General features: G+C 43.8%; 5 protein-coding genes across 5 annotated transcripts; 1 reads left to right on the plus strand and 4 right to left on the minus strand.

The window, feature by feature from the left end:
• Positions 1-480: 480 nt before the first annotated feature.
• On the plus strand, positions 481-2016 carry H6S33_004950 (uncharacterized protein; the record flags this gene model as incomplete). The annotated part of the gene is made up of 1 exon (XM_044836632.1): positions 481-2016. One exon carries the CDS (start codon positions 481-483, stop codon positions 2014-2016), a length of 1536 nt encoding a protein of 511 aa, XP_044690163.1.
• Positions 2017-2967: 951 nt separating this feature from the next.
• On the minus strand, positions 2968-4147 carry H6S33_004951 (uncharacterized protein; the record flags this gene model as incomplete). The annotated part of the gene is made up of 6 exons (XM_044836643.1): positions 2968-3290; positions 3446-3461; positions 3518-3574; positions 3624-3806; positions 3871-4008; positions 4061-4147. The coding sequence occupies 6 exons, from the start codon at positions 4145-4147 to the stop codon at positions 2968-2970; spliced, it is 804 nt and encodes a 267-aa protein (XP_044690164.1).
• Positions 4148-4550: 403 nt separating this feature from the next.
• H6S33_004952 (uncharacterized protein) lies at positions 4551-5805 on the minus strand (the record flags this gene model as incomplete). Its single annotated transcript, XM_044836654.1, has 8 exons — positions 4551-4592; positions 4668-4675; positions 4732-4906; positions 4960-5070; positions 5120-5227; positions 5279-5412; positions 5529-5608; positions 5696-5805. The coding sequence occupies 8 exons, from the start codon at positions 5803-5805 to the stop codon at positions 4551-4553; spliced, it is 768 nt and encodes a 255-aa protein (XP_044690165.1).
• An 833-nt stretch (positions 5806-6638) lies between these two features.
• On the minus strand, positions 6639-7352 carry H6S33_004953 (uncharacterized protein; the record flags this gene model as incomplete). The annotated part of the gene is made up of 4 exons (XM_044836657.1): positions 6639-6821; positions 6876-6986; positions 7039-7141; positions 7201-7352. 4 exons carry the CDS (start codon positions 7350-7352, stop codon positions 6639-6641), a joined length of 549 nt encoding a protein of 182 aa, XP_044690166.1.
• A 1718-nt stretch (positions 7353-9070) lies between these two features.
• Positions 9071-9729, minus strand: H6S33_004954 (uncharacterized protein; the record flags this gene model as incomplete). The annotated part of the gene is made up of 4 exons (XM_044836658.1): positions 9071-9086; positions 9140-9492; positions 9559-9619; positions 9671-9729. The coding sequence occupies 4 exons, from the start codon at positions 9727-9729 to the stop codon at positions 9071-9073; spliced, it is 489 nt and encodes a 162-aa protein (XP_044690167.1).
• Between the last annotated feature and the right edge of the window lie 6870 nt (positions 9730-16599).

Consider the following 16599-nt stretch of genomic DNA (forward strand, 5'->3'; position numbering starts at 1 on the left):
GAGAAAAAAATAAAGGCCGCGCAGGAGTCCCAGCTGGTTGGGCGCCGCCGTCGCTCCGGCTATCCAAGGCGGTGCGAGTCTTGGCATGTTCATCTAAACCAGGGCATCGAGTCCTAGAGCGGTGATAATCATCACGGTTTGCAGACAGCTGTCAGTTTATGCAGGGCTTACCCCCAATCCCAAATGTTGTATGATGATCATTTCCCCCGCTTACCTAAGAAAGCTCTAAACACCAAAGGTCCCGAGGACATTATCTTCTGGCCGGTGCTGAAAGGAGTCGCGCGAGAGGCGAATTAACTGATCACCCCACTAACGACCAAAACGCCTTGGTGCTTAAGCTTGGGATCTTTTTCCGTCACGTCATTTTGAGGTGGCGGAAATGGTTATCCCCATAAAAGAAGCAGAATATGAGTTGAGAACACTATGAATCCACCTTTCCTCTCAGAACAAAACAAAACAAAACAAAAAACGTACAGCCTTATGGCGGAATTAATGGAATCTGTCACCATCAGCGATGTGAAGCCATCAGTTGCATCAACTATCAGTAATCTGCCTCGAGAACTCCTGTACATCATCCTCTTCCACTGCCACCAAACACATGATGTTGTACGAGAAAAGTTCAATTCCAGCGACGGGGAAAGCTACCTTTCCATCGATCATGCATCTGGCTCAAGAAACCTTGGCCGCGTTTGTCGTTTGTGGAAGAATGCTATCGAGGTCGGGATGGTCCCGGCGCGGCCATTCCATGAAATCCAACTTAGCGACCAGCAGTTCTTCAGGCTGGTTTCCGAAGACGCTTCGTGCAAATATATGATGGCCTCTGATCAAGTAGACCGGATGGAGCTCCCGGTGCTCTTGAACTACCGGACGCTCACGATTGTCTGCAAGCAGATAGATGATCCCTACCCACTTGACGCCATGACTATTCTAAATCCACTGGCTACCCCTAAGAAACTAAATATTGTCATCACCGATGGTCGAACCGTTGATATCCGGGAGATATTCCAACATTTCAAGACCCCCTACTTAAACCTCCTCGAAAGTTTACACCTAGAATTCCTTGCCTCTCGGAGGAGAGTCGACCCGGATAACGATATCAGTATCATCGTCTGGGACGGCCGGATCACCCTCACATCATCAAGTGACTTCATTCCCTCCCTAAAGATACCCATCGCAATGGGCAGAGTAGACTTATCCATCAACCACTGGACCGACAATGCCACCATCGATGACATACCCTGGATCTTTGGGCAGCTTTGCCGACATGCGCGGCCACTGGGTATGGGCTTCCACCTGCTAAAGGTGCAGGACTCGCCCTTCACCGACAAATGGTGCCGGCAGCGGCCCAGCTGCGCTCTCGACAACACCTTCCTTCGAGAGATCTGCCTAACCGGCATCAGCAGCGACGGCTTCCTACGCCTACTCCAGTGCGCCAGCATCGAGGTCTGGTGCGTCCAAAATCTACGGATCAAGTTCCTGCCCACCCATGACCGTGAGCTATGCTACTGGGACTACCGCATCTTCGACAAGACCACCTGGCCATTCAGGATCGAGAACACCGAGAGGGATATCTGGAGCGACTACGCGGACTTCCTAACATTCCCGAAACTATCACTGCGGCGACGCCTAGACGGGCGAATCCAGGAAGTCGAGAAGCAGCAGATGCAGGCGCCGTGCCAGATTGCCTCGCCGGTGGAGGTGGATCCCGTGGTTGGGTGGCCATGGCGCGCGGCTCCGGGGGAGGACGCGGATACCTATGTCGAGATCTTTACCGATGTCGACAAGTATGTGGGGAGAAGCTTGCGCTGGTCTGGCCTTAAGACGGTGGAGATTGAGGGTGAAATCAGCGATGAGGACATGGACGGGTTTCAGGAGCTGAATGCCCTGCAGGAGGAGCCGTTTTTGGAGGTGTTGGGGCCAATGTCGACGGGGAGGTCTTTAGGGCATATGACACGCCCGGATGCCCTGGAGGAGTCGGAGTATCTCCCACTACATTGGTGGGCTGTGCTTGGGTAGTGTACGGGGCGTTTATTTGCCGGCCCACTAATCGCTCAATTAATCAATCAGCAATCACTGAGCGGGGACGCAATCATGGATTATCACTCGCTCTGTGTTTCCGGTACAAAGTACGGCGATTGGCCATCAATATGTTGTGTAAGAAATGTAGAAGGTCATTTGTAAGATGCCTTATATACATAGTATATGTAGTTCTGTATGATGAAATGTAGCAGTAAAGTCGTAGTTGGGGAAATTCGGTGTTGGACGGTTGTATCATCACCTGTACATACAGAACGCTACATTACCGTCTTTTGGGGTAAAAATATAAGCCTCCAGTAACGATTTACTGCCAAATAAGCGTTAAATAAGGCCTTATGGACGAATAATGGTGGTATTGGCCTTAATTTGGGGTAAGGCTTTTTCTTGTGAAAGAGTCCTCCAAAAATAAGGCATATATACAGCTTATTTTACGTGTAAGCATTAGATTTAGGTGATTATTATCAAATAGCTTAAGTCTTTCTACCAGATACCCCTTATTCATCTCGTAAGAATTTTTTAAGGCTTTTCGGTAGACAAGGTTTATATAAGGCTTATATAAGGCTTAAAATTCGGATTATACTGGCATATATCACTTCCAGCACCGGATTGTCAGCTCTCCCATGGCTTAGTGGGTAGCATGAGGTATATGCTACCTGCATTTCATGGAACCATTTGGCTCAGCCTGGTATGGCTTACCAGGCTGAACCATTGTGCAGTAAGGATATGGTTGGGTACATGCGCATTGGATATGCAGAATTGGTAATCGGGTTTCCGTTGAATTCTATGGGTTTCTATTGTTATGAGTCATTGAGTATTTATCATCGCGGAATGTCCTTTAGTATAATAGAGGCTCATACCCTTCACTTATATTGTTTTCTTTCTCTTTCTTTCTTTACACAAGGTCTTCCTGTACTCTCACCATCAGCAAACCTACAGCCTTCGCCAGACGCCATAGGCGCTCAGGGCGCTCAGGGCGCTCGGTAGGTAAACTACCTCTCCAGAGATACGGCAAGTGCTCCTGGCGAGTTCTGGCATACGGTTGTCCGCCCCAGCGTACAGTAGTCCGCCCAACGCGCTCCGACACCTAATCCTAGCGCTCGGTGCAACCCGGATATCAGTCCGGTCGCCAGAGAACGCCAGTTGCTCGCTTGTATATCCTGACTGCTTCTGGAGCACTCCAGACTGCTCCAGCGGGCCCTGGGTTAGAATGATTGCATTCGCGGGAGCATTCGCGGGAGCATTCGCGTGAGCATCTTGTATGAAAGTACAAACCGAACCATTGAATCCCATGAAACCATTCTACCAAACTCCACAGCCTTTTTTCCCGACAAAACAGAAAGTAACCCATAAAAGAAAAACGGTTATATTTGCTCCTTTCTCTGCTCGTACCAGTCATACCCAAGCTTACCGCAGATAGCAATCAGCTTTGCCGAATGTTAGTGACAGATACGGTAGATTGTGCAGGACATTTAAACCATACCGGAATGAGCAGAACTCGACCACCAACAATCAGCATGCCCTCATTCTTTTTTTGAGCCTTATCATCGATTAGTAACTTCGCCTAAGCTCAAAATCTCGGAACGTACCCCGTGCAAATTTGTGAACTGCTTATCCATCTTGTCGCCCAGTTTTTTGATTTCGTTGCGGAGTTTGTCGATTTTGTTGTCGATTTCGTTGTTGAGTTTGTCGAACCCCTTATCCACCTTACTCTCCAACCTATTCAAGGATTCACCAAAAGCTCCGATAGCACCGTAGTATTTTACAATATCCTAATAGCTTTTAGTATAAGCTGTATAATGACCTATTGTCTACCGTTTTCGAATGAGGCTATACCTTTTCTACTGCTGAAAAACGGTTGATGTACTGCGTATTCTGGTCGGAAAACCTCTCCCATGTTACATAGCGTCCATGGTCCTCGGAAGATTTGTTGCCCGAGAACTGGGATGACTGTTCTTCGTCAAGTGCTTTTCTCTGATCAAACCAGTTAGTAGTGCTAATTTAGCATTATTGACCGATAACTTGCCTGAGTAGTATGGAATCTTCGGTGAAACCCCAGACGAAGGCGACTACTAGTAACGCCAAGGTTGCGTGCGAGCTTGAGACTAGACATTGTTTGACTACGGCTTGGGTCACGATATCAAGTTTGGTGGACTACGGCGTAAGGCTTGGTCGACAGCTCGCTGATGTGCCAGGAAAACGTTGTTGTAATGAAGATGGAGAAAAAGACCGATAGATGCTTGATGTGGGTCTATTTAAACGCCATGCGTTGCGAAGTGTTCTTGTCGTAAGCGCTAACCCCGTTGTGGTTGTCTCGCTGGTTTAAGGGACTTCCTCGGACGTCCAACGTAGTCCTGGTGGGCAGAGCCTCATGGTCAGTGGCACCTGTCCAGGTGGCACCGGTACAAGCGACACACGTAAATTACTTAGTAGCAAGGGGGCTACTTTGTCACTTTTCGCTGATGGACAGCTGGACAGACAGTAGGGGGGGAATCATAACCCCCTACTGTCCATAATCAAAATGGCGAGTCGCACAAAGTCACTCCGCCCGACCCTCGCTTCGCTCGTTAGTACTCCACCGGACCTATACTAAAGCAAACGCCAACCGGAAAACATGCAAAGTAGTGAAATACCAGTTGATCTCCATGATTCATTCTGCACCATTTGTGCCTTTAACTCCAATTGTAAGCTCCGCACTGGCATTTTCCTTCTTCAGGCCGCCGATTTTCTCCATGCTCTTAATCTCAAGGCGAGCTTGATTGAGCAAGAGCTCATTTTTTGTTGTCTTAAGAGCGTTCTCAATCATTGTAGTCATCCTCGTCTCGGATTGTTGCTGCATTTTGGCATCGTAATAGAATATCTTCAGGCCCACCTAGTAGATGTGTCAGCAGAATGAAGGTTTGAACACTTCATTAGACAATATACTCCGAATATACCAGTCCCCACAAGTATCCTGATCCAACTGTTCAATCCTTTAAACCCTTCATCGACCTTGGACTTCAATTCCTGCAGCTCCGTTTTGATATTGGTGATGCTCTAATAGCTACTTAGTATATTTCCAAGTGAATATGTTCCGAATACTTACGGCATCGACTTTGATGAATTTTCCTGCGATGGTATCATCACCTGGAATTCCATGCTTTGCTTCACCACCTTCGATAGTATTGCCCATTTCGTCGACTGAATTCGTCTGCTAAGCTGACACTTGAGCCTTGCCTTTGTAAAACTGAACGAGCGAACTTGCCCAGTAGTGGCCAATCGACGAAAGAGACCTCCAGTCCTTCTCAACATGGCGAATTAGCACCCGGTGCCCGGCAACGTCGCCCGATAAATATCCTTCCTTCCGGATGTCGTGGTCAGAGTCGTCGTGTTGTTTCTCTGCTCACGTAGTTGTACAGGTTTAAGTCTAAAACGACGATAGAAAGGTTGGTGTGGGTGTTTAAATACTCCATTGGTGCCAAGTAATTATCCTTGTCGCTCGCGGTCAGTGGCACCTGTCCAGGCTGTTCTATCCGATCCAGAAGTCATCCTATCCAACAGAACTGATGAATCAGGCGCCCTATCGGGCAGGAGACTGTTATATCGTATTTACTTTACAATAGCGCCCCGCTCATGAGAAAACGCTCCACCCGGAAGTCAGAGGACTCAAAGCTCAATTCACCTAGGCTCGTGACCAACACTATCAGAAATAGGTATCCAGGTCTGCCTTCTGGCGACATGCGGGGAGAAACATTTTATTCGTTTAGTGAGGCCAAGTTGAAATCCATTCATTATTTGACCGTAAGTTCAGGAAATTCCCTTTCCAGGTTGTGCTGTTTATCAAAATTGAAGAATGAAAACCCGCGGAAATCTTTGATAGACTCCACCATATCCCACGGTAGGATGAAATTTGTCATACGTGCGACCTCCCTTTTTCAGCTAGCTCCAACCTAGTGTAGTATTTATTAGAACACCTTGATTTGCTCTGTTCCGTAAAAAGCAAGATAATTCCCTCACTACGTGGTGCACGGTCGAGGTCGCAAGTTTGACATCTTTTCATCCTACCACGGGATAGTTTGACATCCAATATTAAGTGCCGCTGGTGAATGGGGTATGAATTCTCTGTTCGGCGGGGCGGCCCTTTGAGTGTCTTCCGATAAAACAGGTGCCTGCTGGATAGGGCACTCTTACGGCTCAGTCAGAACAACCCCCTACTGTCCATAATCCAAATGGCGGCACATTTCTGTACCGCGCTTACGCCCAAAATCCACTCGACCCATCTCACGCGCAAATGCTAATTACTATTTTCCACTGCGCTCAGCTGCTTTCGCGCCCGCCATGCTTAATATTCACTTCTACTCACTTTATCGCTTCGCTCCCGAGTAACCTTTCTTCTTGTATCGGGCTTCGCCCCCCCAGCTTGCGCTAGAGCCCCCCGCCTGTATTATAACAAAATCAATGTAAACCGAAACCCTTCAACCCGCAAATCGGTCGCGCAATTATTATACACACTGAAGCGAAAACCGCTTCCCGTACAACGCCCTCCAAGTGTCCAAGCAAACGCCATTATAAGTATGAAGGCGGACCACAATCCCAAGAAAACACCTCGGATAGTGTGGAAGCGATCACCACCATCGCCTCTTAGCCTCCATCCTGCTCTCCATTTTGTGCAGTTCTAGCACGATATCGCTTTTCAGTGCGCTCATTTCGCTCCTTAACTCGCCCCTTACCAATTTCACTTCACCCTTGACCATGGACTTCATCTCTTGCTTCATATTTTCGTCCAAGTATGCGAGCTTCACCAGAATCTGACAGATATGTCAATGTAAGAAAACCACACAAAATTCACTGGAAAAACGTACTGTTCCCACAAATAAGCCAAGGCCCACCTTCATCCAACCATCTATCCTTTTGAATCCATCATCGACTTTTGTAGACAGATGTTGAACGGTCACCGAGAGACAGGCTACATCCTAGCCAACTATCAGATTCTTGCCGATGAGAGATATGGATGCGTGTTCTTACTCTCTCGAGGTTATCAAGTCTAGTACCATCAGTAGTTCTGCCCACAGAGCCTTTCTCCGCGCCAAAAGGCTCAGCTCCCTGTCCGTCGGTCTCCTCTTGCGAGCTATCACAGACAGCCTAGTTAGTATACTTAACTCTACACAGTTAACAATCAAAACTGACCTGGTAGTATAGATTCTGTACGGAGCCAACCGTTTAAACCGAAACCGATGAGCACCCATCACCCCGAATCGACTACCACTAAACTGGCAATTGATCGGAGCACATCTAGTAGCAACGATTCTCCCAGATCTAACAATGTTGGTGGTAGGCATCTTGAAAGATCGATCTAGCTCGGTGTTCGTGAGCTTATGGATGCTCGTTGTTCATTGGGCGACTTCCCGTGGAGGTTTGGAAGGCGTTTAGAAAACATATTTTTGGAAGTAGGTGCGAACACCTTCCCATAGCGACCATACTTTCCAGATTTCTAAGTGTTCTTTTTAGTGCTAGTGGCTGTTGCATCCGGTAGTGCGGTGATGGTGGTCGCGCGGGTTGCAACTGTGTTTTCCAAATCATGTCGCGGTTCACCACCTTTATGTTGCGGTTCACGCAGCGAACACCTGTTCATCAACCATCACCCGTCTATCACGGCCCGACAGCCCCCACCTCGCTTACCAGCAAGGCAGCTTCAGAATCGCGTTGTTAGGTGAAGGATCGGTGTGGCTTCGGTTTTGTTTACTATGTTTGGATTACAGACGGAATTGGTTGTAAGGCCTAGGCTTGTTCTGTTTTGTTATGCGTAAAGATGTTTCGGATTTCGGATTAGGTTTCTGTTTTGTTCTTTGGGTTTCTTTTTGGATTTGAGTTATATGGATTAACGTATTTTACCGGGAAGCCGCCCATGACCGGGTAACCGCCCGCAAGCGGTCCGGATCGATCCCTCAACGAAGGTCTCGAGGAATATCAATTGGCAACTCCAAATCCCATATATAGTTAAAATTTAGTAAGTTGTTAATATAAATATATTTCTATATACTCATGGAACCTTTTCTGACCCTATTTGACCTTCTAGTGCCAATTTTAGGAGCTAAATCCGGAAAATCCTCAATATTAACCCACTGTTCTTCATGACCTGCTACACCTTCCCCCACACCTGACTGCTTATGAGAGGTCTCCTCTATAGTATATACAGTAAGCTCATTGCATATTTGAACCCTTTTGCCCTTGTGCTGCTACTTTTTCGGAATCTCTTCCTTCTTGATATTCTTTTTGATTTCCCTAGCTAATGATTTTGCTGCCTTTGAATTATCAGCAGTCTCTCTAGCCTCTTTGAGGCGCGCTACCTCATCAGTAGTAATTACTCTAGCTTTGCTAAGCTGTTTCCTATCATTAGTGGCCACTTGGGTTGACCTTTTAGCTACAGATTTCCGGAATTGAGAATTAATATGGTCTCCTATATCTTTTTCTGTTAGAGAGATCTGCAGTCCCTTATCCAATTGCAGTATCAGTTCCCTCAGCTTTTTAGCACTGTCTGAGCTTCCCTTTACAAGTGCTAACGCTTCCCTAGAGGCATTTCTGGCCATGCAGGTGGTTCGAGGTGTGGTGGGGCCGGTAACAGGAAATCCGCCTTTTTTGCACTTTTGAGGTGATGCGACAGGATGCAGGACCCTGTGTGGGTTGAAGGGCACAATTCCAGCTTTATCCCAAGCCGACATGACATTGTGATGAGTATAGGTCCGCCTCCGGGCTTCAAATAAAAATCTGATCAACGTTCAAGTTAATGCTAATACTTTTGATAGATCTATTTGTACCCTGGCCCATACCTAAGAAATACACCTTTATTAATTCCTGTGTCTCCACCTGATTCCTCCATATTCTCGTCTAGAACATTGCTGTAGTACTTCTGCAAAGGACCAAACAACCCCATGTCAAGGGGTTGAAGGAGATGGGTCGAATGTAGTGGTAGACAGAATGATATTATACGATGATTTAGACAATAATCAAAGAACTCCCAGGTCGTATGTGATACATGACCATCCAAAATCAAAAGCCTTCACCTTTCACCGTCACTAGGCTGATATCAGTAGAATTCTATATGGCTATATGAATTTCAGATACTTACGTTGTTGATGTGTAGTGATCGAAGTTGTTTATCAACCAATCTATTCCCAATTTGGAATCCGTCCAACCCTTTAGAGAGTATGCAAAAGTGGCAACATCTTGTGTCTTTACGCCCGCATACCAGCCTTTATAGTGCACGGTCCCTTGATTAATAATCATTGGTAGTATTACTATACCAACTGCGGAGATGGCTTCGATGACGGTGACCCAGGTTCGGTTCCCGGAATTAGTTAGCCTAGGATTTTTCCGACCTACTTTGCATATAACCTTCACTTTGGCTGCGTGTCCCATCATAAAGCCTTTCTCGTCCATCTTGTATGTGTCTTTGGGTAGTACGTCGTAGAGCGCAATCACCTGTTTTAACTGCATAGGTCAATATATAGTATAGAGGGGTGCAGGGGCGCATATGCGGGTTATTACCTTCCTGTAGTAGTCTTTTATTAGCTTTTGATTATCGGTCACCGCCCTTTGTCGATCTAGTCTAGCACTGAATTTAGACGATATTTGTGGGTTGCGGCTCAGAAATCGCTACAGCCAATGTTTTCCAAGGGTTCTTCCGAGTTCTCGCTTCTTGACTAAGTTGGCGGCCATTTCTTTAACCAATGAGAGCCTCAAAGGGAACCCCCAAACATCCATCCGTTCACACCATTTTACAATTGTAGCTTCCTCATATTGACTGAGTAACTGCTGTGACCGGTGTGCCTCTTTTCTGGATTTTGCCCCGTTGAGTCTATCCCTCAGAGTTGACCAAGGAATACTAAAGGTCTCGGCAGATAACCGAAGAGAGGGTTTTTCTGATTCATTATAGTGGACAATTGCGTCCTGAATCAACTTCTCCCTCTCCTCCAACCGTTTTCCTTTCAGTCGGGGCACTTGAACTGGTCGTGGTTGGCCTTCCTAGTGGTTTGGTTTGCCCTCATAGAAGTTGGTTTGCCCTCGCACCCATCCAACAAAACTGGGCGGTTACCCTATCACGGGCGGTTACACAGTAAAATACGTTAGTCGTTAGAATTTTCTTAGGGTTTATATAGTAAGCTCGCCCTCCGCTCTTGTTGTTTTCTTTCCTTCTGCTTTAAGCAACATCTTATTTTATTCCTGCACCTGTTAGAACAATACTATTGTTTCTCCTTGTTTGGGACTCGTCTGTTATTTCCGAACGTACTGGTCCAGCCCGATCCACGGTTGAGTGAGACCATCTCGAGCTCCATGTCCTAGTTCTCCCCCAACCGTGTCCAACTAGAACTTGAACGTATCCTGAATCGATCCTTGCCCCCGCCCCGCCCCGTTAGACCGTCCAGCAACCCTCATTCATCAACCATCACCCGTCTACCAATACCTGTTGATTGTTGGAATTGTGTTCCGACCTCAGGAGCAAAGTCTAATACTCATATGAGTATCAGTATATATGTCAATGTGAAGTCCTATATGGACTGTTCCAGGCACAATATTGTCGTAAAAATATAGGTTGAAATGCCCCCTGTATTATAGTTAAGCAAGTCAATGAGAAAGTCACAGTCTTCCGCATTTATTTTTATTTATTCTTCACTACTATTTATCTTCAACAAGTTATGAGCTCGGGTAGCTCTGATTTTCTATCGAAATCATTCTTTATTTCTCCTCACTACGACAGCTTACGTTACGTCACTACAATGGTACCCATCAACTCAGACTAATATTGACGATGACAACCAATCCCCTCCTCAACCAGTCAGAAGTACGGCAGCCTAAACATACCAAAAGGCAAATATAATTTTGCGAGGTGTAGGTCAGGGTAGAGGTGGTTGCTATGACAACACCACCACTGCCAACCTGCCACTCCATCAACCCCGCCATCAAAGTTTCATTCCTGATATGAAATCTCCATCACACAATCCGACCCTGTACATCACCCAATCAAGCTGTCAATAAAGTGATGATCCACCCTACCTATCCTAATAATAAATATATTGCTGACTGATTGACGTAGGATTTCATCAGGTTTCCTGACTTTGAGTTATACCTCCAGCTGTCAGGAGATCTGTGACTGGCTTGTGAAAATCAGCAAAAAATACTCTGAGTGGTACATCAATCCCAAAATCATCTCCTACACCGATTCCACTCACAAAGTCAATGAATTGAAGAAAATCTGGAATGGTTCCTTGCCAGAAGGGTATAAGGAATTGTTCTTGGATGATTGAAGTCTTCCTGATACGCTTGGAGCTGTTGCAAAGCTCCTCAAGCTGGAAGGATCTTTTTTCCTTTTCTGTGGCCCAATGTGGAAAAATGAACAAGTCAAAGCCAAACATATCGCCTATTACACCTACGTACTTCTCTAGAAGAATCAAATACTTGCCCTTTCATATCCAGGCTGCGAGTATGAGTATCAAGATATGGTGAATGGAGTGGCTAGTAAGTTAACGGACTACAGAAATCTGTTATAGTTTAAGTCTGGCTACTACCTTCTTCAGAATGGTACGCAAATGCTACAAAATCGAAAAATGCTACTATGGAAAAGTTACCAACACTATGATCTATGATGATATCAATTGCAACAAAATGTCTCAGGTTTTTATCATAGACTACTTGGAGAATGGAAGGGATTTGGATATCAATTGGGAAAAGGCTGGGTTTGTGGAATTGATATCTTAGAATTAGAATGATTTTTGTGCACTTAACAGAATGGATATTGTTAAGTCGTAGTCAGGCATAGCTAGGAATTAAATATGTGTTGCATTTACTATTAAGGAGTGTACTGCATATCCCAGAATCCATTTCTGTGTCCATATTGTGTGTACTACTTGCGGGTAAGCCCAACTGTAACTGTTTACAGCCACGTAGGACCACTATTGAAGATGCAGTCTGGCATAGTTAGAAATTATATATATGCGCCATTCACTATTAGGCAGTTTACTGCAAATCTCAGGATATATTTCTGTGCCTAAATAGTGTGTACTACTCACGGATAAGCTCAACTGATACGATGTACAGTATGATAATACTCATACCGGATTTCAAGTATTGAAGATGCAGCCTGATATTGCTAGAAATTAAAAATATAGTACAACTACTAATAGGAAGTCTATTGCATGTTTTCGAATCTATTTCCACGTCCACATTATTGGTATTACTCGAGGCTGAGCTCAACCGATACTGAGTACAGTATAGCAATAACCAAACCGGATATCATGTATAGGAGATGCAGTCTGACGCAGATAGAAATAAACTACATGTTAGACTTCACCTTATAGAGTCATTCACTAGATTCAGAGTGCGTTTTATAAGATTTATTCATTATCACTATCCCCTTCTAGTATAATATCTCCAATAGGATGGTCCTGATTGGGGCCCTCCCTCTCAAGCCATTTAAATTCACCAACTGGTGCCTTCTCAAGCCCTGAAAGTGGAAGATAATTATTTCGAATATTTATTTTAATACCCTCCCAAAGTATACTAGTTATAGTAAGTGGATGAAATTTTGAGGTAAAGGGAAATACATACAGGTATGTCTCCACATCAGTTTCTAACTCATCAATCTCTCTACCCTCGAGTGTTATCGGGAGTACAAAATTATTATTCGTTAGATAGTCCTGACAACAATTCAAGTTTGTTCTGAGAGTACAAACGTTTAATCTATTATATTTATCAATATATATTAATACAAGGAATAGGAGCAATAATACCGTAATTCTGTTTCACCTCTTTCAGGCTAGTCAAAAACTGCTTATCAGGTACCTTCCCATAATTTTTGACTGAAGGATTATTGAGATTAGAATGAAGGTAATTCATAATAGGTTCGCCGGGTATGACATGTGGACGGTCTTCTGTAACCGGATTCTATGAATGTTCCATATGTGTGCGAAATGGTATATATGTTCATGCAAAATAGGAAGATATATATTTGATATTGCAATCTTATCTGGAAGACTATCGATATCTAGATTGTATTCATCTTTTAACCTGGAGAACAATGTCTTGAATGAGTGGAATTTAGCATCGATTTAAGTAAAATGTAAGTGGTGTCACTATACCTTCCATATTTCCGACTGTCCTCTAGTCATTATCTCCTACCACGCTTCAATCATCTGATTTCTCATAGACGTACTATATAAGTGCACCTCTTTAAAAGGTAGATTCTCATCAACTATTTCAATTTCTGCAAATTGCCAATAAGCATTCGCAACCAAAGGGGTTTCTGTTCCATGATCGGAACGTAAAAATTTCGGTCTGATTCCTCCAATTTCCAGTGTACTAATATATTGGGAGAGAATTCCGACAGCGGTAGTGGCCGAAATTCACACATATATCCATACAATATATCTCGAATATGCATCAATAGCCGCATATATCTCAATCCCGTAGATTTTGAATTTGAGATGTCTATCAATTGACCAAACCCAGTTAGGACCGGGGACACGATACTGTCATTTGTGAATTCTTTGCTCATGTGTTCTCTCCATAACGCCGACCAGATCTAACTCCTTCATGATCGAGAATATAGGATCTCTCATAAAAGGCATTGTTTTCGACCTCATATGTCTGTATATATACTCTCTACCATACTGTGCTGGTAATCCGGTCATTAACTCTCGACGAATAGCAGTTCTAAGAGCTTCATTAGAATTGTGCATTGTTTTTCTAACTGTTATCGACCTAGGATATTCCAGCTTCAATCTCAGTCTCTGCAGTTGGCGGCGTACGATAATATAACCTATGTAAGATTAGAATTGATATAAATAAGAGATCAGGAAATTTAAACCTTCTGAGCGCAGAATGAAAAGAATTTCTTCATCATCTAAATCCATATGTGTAATACAGCCAATTATCCTTAAACATAAGTCATAATTGTCTTCGGTTTTGCAGTTCTTTCGTATATCCCAATCCTGCAATTTGGACTTCAACGAATGCTCACTGATTACTGTGTCAGCTGGAATTTTAAGACATTGTGTTAATGTTATGAACCTCACGTAAAAATCAAGTTCTTCACCTAAATAATTGACGATTTGCTTAGCAGTGAAGTTGTTTTCGATATAGAATTGTGTGATAATATCTCTATAAAGATCGAACGGTTTTTTTGGTTTACCTATATCATTGAAGAATACTCCAAATCAATGAAGCAGAAAAAAGATGAAAAACGAGTGAGTGATTATGTCTGATGCGGGGTTTTGGTTAATTAAATAAATCAAGCTTAGCGTTTCCTTTTACTTGTGAAAATTGTCATTGCACGCTAAAAATTACCTAATGGAAACCAGAGAGTTAATTGGGTTTAGAAACACAAAGTATAGTCGCGGAATAGCTCAACAATATCTATTAAATTCCAAAATCGAAGCTCATACGGGTACGGCTGCATCCAAAATTGATATCTCAATATTAATCTCGCAAGTTTCTATACACTTGTATCCGAAATCCACTACCACCAACCATATAGTAGCAAAAATCCTCTTTCAGAAATACAATCAGGTTAAACTAGTACCACCATGAACCGTAGGATGATATATGATATTGATCTCAAGATTACCTTACTGCATCGATGATAGTGATCCTGCACTTGAAGTAGGAGTACATTATCAACTTGGACACTCCCCCCCCCTATATCGCAGGGAACGCCAAATTCGTAGAAATGGAATCGGATTGGAGCATTACCATTATCGTTGATAGAGTATTGTACAATATTGATATCAAGTTCTCCTTATTGTGTCGACAATAAATGACCTGTGCCTGGGATAGGAGTACTTTACTAACTGGACCCTATTCGATCCTATAACGCGGGGTACGCCAGTATCTTAAAAATGTAATGGGATTGCTGTATAGCTATTGTAGTGGAAATGATAACTTATAATGTACATATCAAGATGTCATTACTGCTTCGACGATAGTTATCTTGCAACGGGCATAGAGGCCCCTTACATACTGACCACCCCCTAACCCTATATAGCGGGACACGATAATATCTTAGAAATTTAGTCAGATTATTGTAATATCGCTCTCATACATACCTTAAGTTATGGTATTAATATCAAAACATTATCACTGCGTCGACAATAGTTGTTCTGTGGCAGGGTAGGGTCCCTTACATACTGGCCACTCCTTAACCTTATATAGCGGGACACGATAATATCTTAGAAATGGAATCAGATTATAGTTGTATCATTATCACACTTACGGTAGGCTACATGATCAATATTATCACATTATCACTGCTTCGACAATAGTTATTCTGGTGGAAGTAGGTTTAGCCACACATGTCAATCCCCACATGTCAGTCACCTATGTCACTTACCCTGTGTACAACCGTTCACTAGAAATCTAATCTGATTGCAGAAAAATCATTACAAGGCCAGATTTGATTTACGTTATTAATATCATTACTTTGATACTATGTCGGCGATAGTTGTTCCCCACTATAGTAGATATCATCCTTATCTCCGCTATCCCTCTTTACTTGTATTGCGGCACACAACCACATATCAGAAGTAGAATCGGATGACAGAAATATAATTCTCATAAACGATATAATTTTTATCATTAATATCAGAGCTACGGTCCTGCATCGAAAATACTGAAACTTGGAAATTGAAAAATAATTGGACATAACCTATTCATCCAATACAGCTTCTGTATCTACCGGTTCACATAAATATTCTTTTGGGGCTTTTGTGGTAGTAAATAGTTGTCTATCTTTGACTCATTATCGGAATGAACTACAAATTCTGTCAATGAATTTGTGGCTTCCCCTATTGTATCAGGAATTGTTTCTTTCTTCACCGCTGGGCTACCTTCGTCTCCTGATACTTTTTTAAGCTCCTTGTTCACTTGACCCAAAAGAGTTGAGTCAGTCTTTTTGTTTAGGGAAATACCAATGCTAAGCAATAGTTCTGTAACTTTTAAATGGTTTAATATTGCAGACCGGATTCCACTTGCTTAATGGTTGATGATCATACTAAGTCGAGGCAGAACCGTCTCCTATCTATACATCTTGGAACCTATGCCAAGGCCCGCTTTCTAGGACTAATACCATTACAATAATAGAATAACACAATCAACCTGAAAATAATCCCAATAGAAAAGCGTCTCCGCATAGTCACGTTCTCCATTCTAATCCCGACACGTAACCTTGAACCTTTCAACTGCCAGTAACCGAGCTGTATCATACTATCGTTCTAGACCTACTTTCCGAAGTAGAACAGCCTGTAGCTGTAAGCTCCACTTCTATTCCTTTCCGGGTGAGTCACCCTGATAGTAATCGTGCCATCACAATAGCCTAATACTGGTGTAGTCGCATCACGTGCTTCCCCACTAAATCAGCAAGCTCACGTATTACCCAGCGCGTAGCACCTTTATCCTGTTGGGCGTTCCGCACCCCGAGTGCCTACCGCGTATGGCACCGCCAGTGTACATTGCTCGCGCCCGGCCCCGCCGCGGGAGTGCTAAACATTCCGGCACCGCGAGTAGATATATCTCACGTCTGGAGGGCACTCGTCAACG

The sequence above is a fragment of the Morchella sextelata genome, assembly GCF_020137385.1.
Source record: "Morchella sextelata strain SCLS chromosome Unknown scls_19, whole genome shotgun sequence".
Lineage (NCBI taxonomy): Eukaryota > Fungi > Ascomycota > Pezizomycetes > Pezizales > Morchellaceae > Morchella > Morchella sextelata.